The 11,802-nt window shown below is 38.3% G+C and overlaps 1 protein-coding gene across 1 annotated transcript in view; it reads right to left on the bottom strand.

The window, feature by feature from the left end:
- Window positions 1-10,480: 10,480 nt before the first annotated feature.
- LOC126210153 (NPC intracellular cholesterol transporter 2 homolog a-like) overlaps window positions 10,481-11,802 on the bottom strand; it is a 94,162-nt gene continuing 92,840 nt past the window's right edge. The window contains exon 4 of the mRNA XM_049939304.1: window positions 10,481-10,823. Coding sequence (XP_049795261.1) covers window positions 10,740-10,823 — 84 coding nt within the window. The 3' untranslated portion in view covers window positions 10,481-10,739. The remainder of the gene's footprint in view (window positions 10,824-11,802) is intronic.

The raw sequence follows: 11,802 nt of genomic DNA, 5'->3' as shown, positions 1-11,802 counted from the left end.
CCCACGACACTTTCGTCACATCGATTACATCTTGCAATTTACAAATGACATTCGCTACATCCAAGGAGTGGACAATGTGGTTGCTGATTTTCTTTTGCGCGTTGGTGCTGTCACAACCTTAATTGACTTAACGGACCTATCTCGGTTGCAATCAGCAGACCCCAATACCATGCAGTTAATTTCGGACCACAGCTCCTCTCTCCAACCGGTACGCTCTACTTTCCCTGGCATATCTGACTTAGTGTGGTGTGATGAATCGACTGGTACGTTGCGGCCATTCATTCCTAAGCCCCTTCAATGCCAGGTCTTTGACAAACTACGCACATTAGCACACACTGGTGTCTAAGCTTCCACCCGTCTGGTAGCTGAACGGTTTGTCTGGAGAGACATGCACCACGACTGTAGCTCTTGGGCCAGGGCATGCGTGTTGTGTCAACAGAACAAAGTTTCCAGGCACACTTCCCCACCCCTTGGCTGTTTTGTCCAACTGCTAGGCCGGTTTCACCATGTTCATGTGGACCTCATAGGCCCTTTGCCTCCCTCCGAGGGTTTCTGTTACTTGTTTACAGCTATTGACGGATTACTCGGTGGGCTGAGGCTGTGCCTATTCTGAACATTACCTCTGAGGCAGTAAGTTGAGCATTCTTAGATACGTGGATCTCTAGATTTGGCTCACCTGTTTACCTCACCACTGACCAGGGACGACAATTCAAGTCTTCAGTTTTCTCCGACTTATGTAAAATGTGTGGTATTGTCAAAATTCATACTTCCGCATACCACCCCCAAAGCAGTGTGCTTGTCGAGCGATGGCATCACACCTTAAAGTCTGCCTTGCATTGCCATGACTCACTATGGACAGAAGCACTGCCCTTCGTGCTTCTTGGCCTTCATTTGACTTTCAAGGAAGACCTCAAAGGTCCGTAGCCAAGTTTGTGTGTGGCCAACCTCTGGTTTTGCCTGGAGAACTAGTCACTCCCACCCCACTTCTATAGCCCTCTGAACTCCCTTCACTTCTCCAGCGAGTGAGCTTGCACTGCAGCAAAATTCAGCTGCCACCTCCGGCTACTCATACACCTCCGTGCGTGTACGTACTGCGCACGCTAGACTCTTATGAGTACGTGTATCTCAGAGACGACTCAATCAAAGCTCTGCTTCAGTCACCCTACAAAGGTCCTTACAAGGTCGTCAAACACTCCGAGAATAACATGGATCTCCTCATAAAAGACTCTGTAACCAAGGTCTCACTCAACCGACTGAAACCAGCTTTCATTGAGCCTCAGGTGAACCTCCCCGATTCTGCCCCTATTTATCCCACTCCTGCTTCAAGCGGCCATCCATCCTCTCATACCAAACATTTGGGTATTGATTCTCCACAGTGTGCTTCTCTGCCGAGCACTGCTTCTTCTCTGCGTTCATCTAATCCGAGTGGCCAATCTTTTCGAGGTTTCACTCCTCACAGCCCTCGCAGTCGAACTGCCAGCCACTCAGATTCTACCATTGTGTTACCATCTTTTCTGTCCATCTTTGTCACGCTGTTCAATCCACACTGGCTCCTCATTGCCTTCGGTCATGCTCCCTTGTCCGTCAGCTGATCACCCGAGGTTGTCGCCTGCGCAGTCCAGTGCACCTGCCATCCCCCTCATCGCAGATGCTTCCCCCAGCCATGGCTTTCACACACCTCCCTGCCTCCCTACCATAGCGTATACAGGTGCCACCCAAGAATTCACAAGACATGTACACCCTGATGACATACATAAATTATCTGTTGTCGTAGATGGCGATTCGGTGTGTGTGGTACTCACATGTGACAATGTTGAGGGAAGAAGTGCAGAAACTCGTGTGGTGTGCCGCTTTAAATTGAGCATAAGTGCTGCGTGTGGCAATTTACAAGCCTTTGTTAGGCCTTCTGGCAAGGTGATTCTCCACCTGCTGGCTGACGAAGTGCTACACCTCCATTGCAGGACGGGACGTCTTTGCCAGTGACGTACCGGGTTTCACCCCCCCCCCGGTCTCCTACTAGTCGACCACTTCCGCCTGATGCAGAAGAACTGTACGTACCTTCCTAACTTCTCACCCCCCCCCCCCCCGCCCCCCATTCACAGAGACGTACTCCATACTGCGCGGGGGAGGGGGGCTATGTGGCGTAAAGCACCATAAATATCGATATTTATTCAGTGTATAAGTGTGCTATCTTTGAGGAGAGGGCTTTGGGAGGATGTTGGCCGCAAATGGCAGTTGGCCTCCGGACTTGTATCTGTGTAGAAGCCAAGTGCTAATAAATCTGTATCTGAGAGAATTCTAGTTGTTTACCTACAACTATATCCTATTCCATCGACTTTTTTTGTCGCACAGAAAACTGAAGTAACTAAATGTAGTGATATACATGACCAAACACCAGGTCCAAAGAGAATTACTACCATAAACAACAAGATTAAAACTGACGGACCAGAGCCCATATACTAATGAACTGATATGGTATAATAAACTGCCAGAGACCATGAAAAACTGTAATAAAAAGCAATTCAAATCAAAACTAAAAGAACTCTTAATTGAAAAGTGTCTCTATTCACTCAATGAGTTTTAAATAGTTAAGTTTAAGAGCTGTAAAATAATGTATAAAAAATAATTGGCTGCAAAAAGATGTAATGTGTTTCGACAAACATCAATTTATTATTTAACTACTACCTGTAAGGCTAAGATCTAAATGTATTTAATGTTTGTAGCTGTACTTTATGCTTGAAAAAGCCATCATATTGATGACTCCACACAAAAAATTCTGGATAAATAAATAAACTTTTGATGCAAGTATAGTTTACAAGCACAAACATAAAAAATCTCTATAATTATTATTGTTATTTTGTAGGCAACAGAAAGTTTATTATTAACATCAAAGCCAAGAGTTTCCTTAAAGCTTTAGAAACCATCAGGGTTGTGGAACAACTTGGCCTACACACTAAGTTATGCAAATGTTAGAAATTTTGTTGATGATTAACTATTGTTCAATCTCTATAAACTAATTGCACTTACTCAAGACAACTGTAATTTATTAAAATTTGCACCAAAGCTTTTAATTTGAAATAATGCTATTTCCTCATTTGTACTAAATAATTGATGCTTAGATTCTGCTGTTGTTCTAATATCTGCATGACCACACAAAAATTTGTGATAGAACACATGACGAAGCAAGCTCGGATCTTGTTACTTCCTCTCTTGTTTTGCTATGTGCCTCCTTAAATTCATTTTTTCATTTTTGACCAATTACCATTAACATACGTAAGTATAATCAGCATTTTCATAAATGAGAAAGGTTGGCCCTCACTTTTAGAGAATATAGCACCAGATCTAATTTTGTGCTTAGTTTCATGTATGTAATTGATTTTCTAATTTATTTTGACTATTCCTAATTAATACCTTTTTTTACAGTAATTGTTTCATAACTTAAATTTTATTGTTGTCTTATAAACAAATATAAATTCTATACTAAATATAAACATTTGGAAGACGAATCTCTGGAATTCTTTAAGTATTTATTTTGAAGACTTTTTATCAAAGCCAGCCCTTAATAAATTCCAAAGTAATTACCAGTTTTGACAAAAGTATTATTTGTGTAACAATATCTGGTAATTTCATCATTTAAACAAATAATATGGCTTAAACGGTTTAGTAGAAGAAACTGTTAAAAAGACCGAATTTTTTTATATATTCAGTTAATTGAATGCATTATGAACCATGGACCTTGCCATTGGTGGGGAGGCTTGTGTGCCTCAGCGATACAGATAGCCGTACCGTAGGTGCAACCACAATGGAGGGGTATCTGTTGAGAGGCCAGACAAACGTATGGTTCCTGAAGAGGGGCAGCAGCCTTTTCAGTAGTTGCAAGGGCAACAGTCTGGATGATTGACTGATCTGGCCTTGTAACAATAACCAAAAGGGCCTTGCTGTGCTGGTACTGCAAATGGCTGAAAGCAAGGGGAAACTACGGCGTAATTTTTCCCGAGGGCATGCAGCTTTACTGTATGATTAAATGATGATGGCGTCCTCTTGGGTAAAATATTTCGGAGGTAAAATAGTCCCCCATTCGGATCTCCGGGCGGGGACTACTCAAGAGGATGTCGTTATCAGGAGAAAGAAAACTGGCATTCTACGGATCGGAGCGTGGAATGTCAAATCACTTGATCGGGCAGGTAGGTTAGAAAATTTAAAAAGGGAAATGGATAGGTTAAAGTTAGATATAGTGGGAATTAGTGAAGTTCGGTGGCAGGAGGAACAAGACTTCTGGTCAGGTGACTACAGGGTTATAAATACAAATTCAATTAGGGGTAATGCAGGAGTAGGTTTAATAATGAATAGGAAAATAGGAATGCGGGTAAGCTACTACAAACAGCATAGTGAACGCATTATTGTGGCCAAGATAGATACGAAGCCCACACCTACTACAGTAGTACAAGTTTATATGCCAACTAGCTCTGCAGATGACGAAGAAATTGATGAAATGTATGATGAAATAAAAGAAATTATTCAGATATTGAAGGGTGATGAAAATTTCATAGTCATGGGTGACTGGAATTCGGTAGTAGGAAAAGGGAGAGAAGGAAACGTAGTATGTGAATATGGATTGGGGCTAAGAAATCAAAGAGGAAGCCGCCAGATAGAATTTTGCACAGAGCACAACTTAATCATAGCTAACACTTGGTTTAAGAATCATGAAAGAAGGTTGTATACATGGAAGAACCCTGGAGATACTAAAAGGTATCAGATAGATTACATAATGGTAAGACAGAGATTTAGGAACCAGGTTTTACATTGTAAGACATTTCCAGGGGCAGAGGTGGACTCTGACCACAATCTATTGGTTATGACCTGTAGGTTAAAACTGAAGAAACTGCAAAAAGGTGGGAACTTAAGGAGATGGGACCTGGATAAACTGAAAGAACCAGAGGTTGTACAGAGTTTCAGGGAGAGCATAAGGGAACAATTGACAGGACTGGGGGAAAGAAATACAGTAGAAGAAGAATGGGTAGCTATGAGGGATGAAATAGTGAAGGCAGCAGACGATCAAGTAGGTAAAAAGATGAGGGCTAGTAGAAATCCTTGGGTAACAGAAGAAATATTGAATTTAATTGATGAAAGGAGAAAATATAAAAATGCAGTAAATGAAGCAGGCAAAAAGTAATACAAACGTCTCAAAAATGAGATCGACAGGAAATGCAAAATGGCTAAGCAGGGCTGGCTAGAGGACAAATGTAAAGATGTAGAGGCTTATCTCACTAGGGGTAAGATAGATACTGCCTACAGGAAAATTAAAGAGACCTTTGGAGAAAAGAGAACCACTTGTATGAACATCAAGAGCTCAGATGGAAACCCAGTTCTAAGCAAAGAAGGGAAAGCAGAAAGGTGGAAGGAGTATATAGAGGGTCTATACAAGGGCGATGTACTTGAGGACAATATTATGGAAATGGAAGAGGATGTAGATGAAGATGAAATGGGAGATATGGTATTGCGTGAAGAGTTTGAAAGAGCACTGAAAGACCCGAGTCGAAACAAGGCCCCCGGAGTAGACAACATTCCATTGGAACTACTGATGGCCTTGGGAGAGCCAGTCCTGACAAAAATCTACCATCTGGTGAGCAAGATGCATGAGACAGGCGAAATACCCTCAGACTTCAAGAAGAATATGATAATTCCAATCCCAAAGAAAGCAGGTGTTGACACATGTGAAAATTACCGAACAATCAGTTTAATAAGCCACAGCTGCAAAATACTAACACGAATTCTTTACAGACGAATGGAAAAACTGGTAGAAGCCGATCTCGGGGAAGACCAGTTTGGATTCTGTAGAAATACTGGAACACGTGAGGCAATACTGACCTTACGACTTATCTTAGAAGAAAGATTAAGGAAAGGCAAACCTACGTTTCTAATATTTGTAGACTTAGAGAAAGCTTTTGACAATGTTGACTGGAAAACTCTCTTTCAAATTCTAAAGGTGGCAGGGGTAAAATACAGGGAGCGATAGGCTATTTACAATTTGTACAGAAACCAGATGGCAGTTATAAGAGTCGAGGGACATGAAAGGGAAGCTGTTGTTGGGAAGGGAGTAAGACAGGATTGTAGCCTATCCCAGATGTTATTCAATCTGTATATTGAGCAATCAGTAAAGGAAACAAAAAAAAAAAAAAAAAAAAAAAAAAAAAAAAAATAATTCGGAGTAGGTATTAACATCCATGGAGAAGAAATAAAAACTTTGAGGTTCACCGATGACATTGTAATTCCGTCAGAGACAACAAAGGACTTGGAAGAGCAGTTGAATGGAATGGATAGCGTCTTGAAAGGAGGATATAAGATGAACATCAACAAAAGCGAAACGAGGATAATGGAATGTAGTCGAATTAAGTCGGGTGATGTTGAGGGTATTAGATTAGGAAATGAGACACTTCAAGTAGTAAAGGAGTTTTGCTATTTGGGGAGCAAAATAACTGATGATGGTCGAAGTAGAGAGGATATAAAATGTAGACTGGCAATGGCAAGGAAAGCGTTTCTGAAGAAGAGAAATTTGTTAACATCGAGTATAGATTTAAGTGTCAGGAAGTAATTTCTGAAAGTATTTGTATGGAGTGTAGCCATGTATGGAAGTGAAACATGGACGATAAATAGTTTGGACAAGAACAGAATAGAAGCTTTCGAAATGTGGTGCTACAGAAGAATGCTGAAGATTAGATGGGTAGATCACATAACTAATGAGGAAGTATTGAACAGAATTGGGGAGAAGAGAAGTTTGTAGCACAGCTTGACCAGAAGAAGGGATCGGTTGGTAGGACATGTTCTGAGGCATCAAGGGATCTCAAATTTAGTATTGGAGGGCAGTGTGGACGGTAAAAATCGTAGAGGGAGACCAAGAGATGAATACACTAATCAGATTCAGAAGGATGTAGGTTGCAATAGGTACTGGGAGATGAAGAAGCTTGCACAGGATAGAGTAGCATGGAGAGCTGCATCAAACCAGTCTCAGGACTGAAGACCACAACAACAACAACAACAACAACAACAACAACAACATGTTTTAATTGTAATTAATGTAACTTAGACATTGAACAATGGATAGTTACAGTACCCATTATTGTGATAATATATAAAGGCGCAATTTTTTGTCTCCATACAGTCAGTCCGTGGCTGATTTTCAGATAAGAAACCTGTGTTAGTTACGTCAACAACAATACATCATCTTAATAGTGTAATAAGTGTAACACAATTAGGCCATGTGTCAAAACAGTGACAGTGTCTGTTCAATACATACCATATTATTCTGCAAGAACTGTGAACTGTGTGGTAAGGTTTTTACTGCTCTTAGATATTCTTCAGTAAACTATTGTAGCAGTATGCTGATGTTTGTCTGCGGCCTGTTAATGAGGATTGTCAAAATTTGCCACTATTTAACTGGCCAGATAACTGTGTAGCATTGGGGGGGGGGGGGGGGTTGTGAATGGTGAAAGTAAAGAATTGTGAAATGCAACTTTGCTCTTCTGTTTGCTACATCATTTACAGTAATAAGTGTTCAACTTCCATCATAAACAGCACAACACTATACTACAGACATCCTGCATCCTCACGTGTTACCTCTTATGTGACAATACCTTGATGCCATTTTTCAACACGACAATGCTCTTTAATGCCCCACTGAAGTCCCTATGAACTGTGCAAGTGATGTTGAGATACTCCTGTAGCAAAAAAGGATCTCTAGCTCTGTCCCCAGTGGAATGTGTATGAGACCAGTTTGGGTGTTGACTTCATCACAGTGGCAGTATCCAGGATATCAAGGGCCAGTTACAACAGTTGTGGGCCAGCTTGCCTCAGGAGAGATACAACCACTTTATGACCCCAAATCTGTGGATGAATACAGGCAAGGAGGGTGTGACAGCACAGTTGGCTCATACTGCCAAGTTCTTTGTAAATTTGATCCAAATTCCTAATCATTGAATTAACATCACATATCCTCTAAACCCGTGAAGTGGCATTTCAGTTCCTTGTCCCATTTTGCAGGCATTGTATTTGTATTGGTGCAATCATTTTTTCTATTACATGCTGTATTTATGTTTATAGCTTTATAATAATGTGAAAATATTCACATACAGTACATGTAGACCTGCATGTAAATATTTATACTTATATTTAATTATGCATTGCAGTATTAGTACTTTATTTTACCTGTAGATGTCTAAATGAACTATTTGTTGAAGCTAGAATGAGGAGGAATAGCTAGTATCTGATGTTACTATACAACAGTAGAAACTCCTGCTAGCAGTGTATATCTACATCTACATGGACGTTCCACAAATCACGTTTAAGTGCCTGGTGGAAGGTTCATCAAACCATCTTCACAATTTTTCTCTATTATTCCAATATCAAACAGCACACAGAAAAAACACCTATATCTTTCCATGCAAGCTCTGATTTCCCTTATTTCATTATGATAATCATTTTCCATATTTAGGCTGGCATCAACAAAATATTTTTGCATTCGGAGGAGAAAGTTGGTGATTGAAATTTTGTGACAAAATTCTGCAGCAACAAAAAATGCCTTTGTTTTAGTGATGCCCACCTCAAATCCTGTATCATTTCAGTGACACACTCTCCTCTATTTTGTGATAATACAAAATGTGCTGCTCTCCTTTGAACTTTCTCTATGTAGCCCATTGGTCCTATCTGGTAAGGATTTGAGACCACACAGCAGTACTCCAAAAGAGGACGGACAAGCGTAGTGTAGGCAGTCTCTTTAGTAGATCTGTTGCATTTTTTAAGTGTTGTGACATTAAAATGTAGTTTTTGGTTTGCCTTCCCCACATTTTTTGTGTGTTCTTTCCAATTTAAGTTGTTCATAATTGTAATTCTAGGTATCTAGTTGATTTTACAGCCATTAAATTTGAATTATCATGTAACCAAAGTTTAACTGATTCCTTTTGGCACTTATGTGGGTGACCTCACTCTTTTCATTATTTAGGGTCAACTGCCAATTTTTGCACCCTACAGATATCTTTTTTAAATCAGTTTGTGTTGATATTCTAGTGACTATGTCACATGATGAATGACAGCATCATCTGAAAACAACCTAAGACAGCCACTCAGGTTGTCTCCAAAATTATTATATACATAAGGAACAGCTGAAAGCCTATAACTCTACCTTGGGGAACACTAGAAAGTTCTTCTGTTTTACCTGATGACTTTCTGTCAAGTACTATGATCTCTCTGACAGGAAATCATGAATCCAGTCACATAACTTAGACGATATCCCATAAGCACGCAATTTCATTACAAGCTGCTTGTGTGTATTTGATGATGTCCTCAACTCATTCAGCTGCAATGGTCTGAATGTTGAAGGAATTCATTACATGCAACTTCACATGACACAGAAAGAAAAAGTGAACATAAATATAAAATTTAATAAATATGATGGACAACAAATACAACAAGTGGATTCTGCTAAGTTCTTGGGTGAGTACACTAGCGGCAAATTCTACTGACGCTACCCTATCCTAGATCTAGAGTTAATATTTCATTCCACAACTTTTGCATTATGCATGAATCATCATCCTCTTCACATAAGAGGGTGTAAGAGGTGCTTAAGATATTTTCATGCATTGTTATGTGATTACATCAATGTTTATAGGCATTATGAGTGATGCTCAACTGAGAATTAATAATGCCATGTTTCACTATTGGGACGTAAACTTGGCCAGAAGATGTAAACAGTGTGAAATAAGACTTGTCCAACCAAGTGCCTTTCTTCTGTTATTTGATAGTCTAGGTTTTGTGGCTTAAAACAGGGCTTACGTAGCAACCAGACTAACTTCACCCTCGTGCAGAAATGCTCAGGCATGAAAGTTTTCAATTCTTCAACAACCCAGATCAAAAGAAAATTGAAAGAGTACCTTTTGCAAAATACATTCTACTAAAATGGTGTAGTTTTTACCATAAATTTTTTGTAGTTTTATTGTATATCTGTGATGCCCCATTAGTGCAAGCAGAAGTATAAATTATTTTTTTGTGAGCAATATTAAATTGATTTTCAACTGTTAAGGTATTACTAATATGAATGCCTTGTAGTGTGTGTATAAATATTATTTCCAAGGTCGTGCTTTATTTTGAACCTTGTTTATTTTCATGTGTTACAAATGTAACATTAGTTTATATGAGTACTACTATGACTGTCATACTGCACCCTACTATTTCCATAACTGCAAATTTTATGTAAAAATACTTACTCATTCCGTATCTAAGCAGTTCTGATGTTTTTGGGCTTAGTGGAATGCATAATAAAATCAAATAATAAAGGAAGCAATGATGCATGATAATTATGTATAACTGCCTGTTGTCAATTCATGAGGATTCAGTTGTTTTAAATCAAACTACATACTAAATTTCAAAGATTTACTTCAGTTCGTCTTGTAATGGCTCATTTGAGACAAAGAATTTCAGCATACATTAACAAAGTCACTATATGTTTGAAATTTACAAACTTCATAAAAGTAAAGTAAATTGTAAACATAACTTTATAAAATTCAATACTGCAAAACTGATTTATGCATTGTTTTGGCCTTGAAAACTGTTTTTGATTTATTATTCATGGGAAATTGAAACATGTCATTTGAAGAAATTCTTGTCAGACAGAGAGTACTAGTGCTTTCAGTAAAAGGTTCATTACTATCTGGTTTTGGACTATGCTTTGATATGTATTTTGAGTTTTTTCAGCGAATTTCACATGGAATTTTTACACAACAAATAACCTTCCCTTTACCATCCAGCAGTTTCCACAGCACAACAACAGGTATCTGCAATGAAAAATGTGAAAAAAATTATAGATTAGATATGCAGTGCTGTTGAACTATTATGACAAAGGGTTAGAGACAGTATTTCATGCAACTGGAATTACTATTTTCGGTATTGTTAGTAGAATTTGCTGTGTAATTGTTCTACTTAGCTAGTTACATATACAAAGATAATTAGATATATTTTGTTCTCGAAACTCATGCTTGTTATGTGGGAATAAAAGTAACAATGGTTATATGAAATAGTTCTCACAACAGATACCTCTGATAGATATAATCATATTCAGTGGTTAACATTGCAACAAGTGGGACTTACATAAGCTAAGAAAGCTTGTTCTAAAAAAAAAAGGGACAGACATAATCAAATAAATCATTTTCCAAAATAGGTTAGTGAAATGCAAATTATTATTTTTGGAAAGCAAATTTTAGGCACCTTTGCTAGCATGTATGGGAACAATAGAGTTGCCAGTTTTTTGCAAAATTAAAATCAGGAATTGTTACGGAACAAACATCCTTGTTACAAACTATAAACTTCTATTTTGGGGGAAAATATTGGTTTTGGACATTTTTGGGTTAAATTGTAATTATTTGCAATGATTTATAATGACAAATTGTCATGTTTGTTCAATAATTTAAGGAATTAATAAATTATAGGTGGAAGGATCTTTTATTGATACAATATTAGTCAGGATATGAATTGTAAAAATGAAAATTCATAACTTTTAAAGCTCATTACTAAACATTGATCCAATGAAAATTATTTCTTCTTGTAAGTGTGACATTATGTAAAGTGCATGTAAATGTTGCATAACATGTTAATGTATCTGTTAGTTCCTTTAACTGCTGGCTATCATGTTGCACAAGTGTTTGAAATAGTAATCAATTTCAAGTCAGTCCCAGAAGAACTTTGAGTTATGAATTCTGCAGTGGTAGTTGAGTTGAGAACAGTGCACATATTAAAAAGGAATAAAATATAGTTTAT

The sequence above is a fragment of the Schistocerca nitens genome, chromosome 10 (genome assembly GCF_023898315.1).
Source record: "Schistocerca nitens isolate TAMUIC-IGC-003100 chromosome 10, iqSchNite1.1, whole genome shotgun sequence".
Classification (NCBI taxonomy): domain Eukaryota; kingdom Metazoa; phylum Arthropoda; class Insecta; order Orthoptera; family Acrididae; genus Schistocerca; species Schistocerca nitens.
This window is presented reverse-complemented; position numbering and strand designations above follow the sequence as displayed.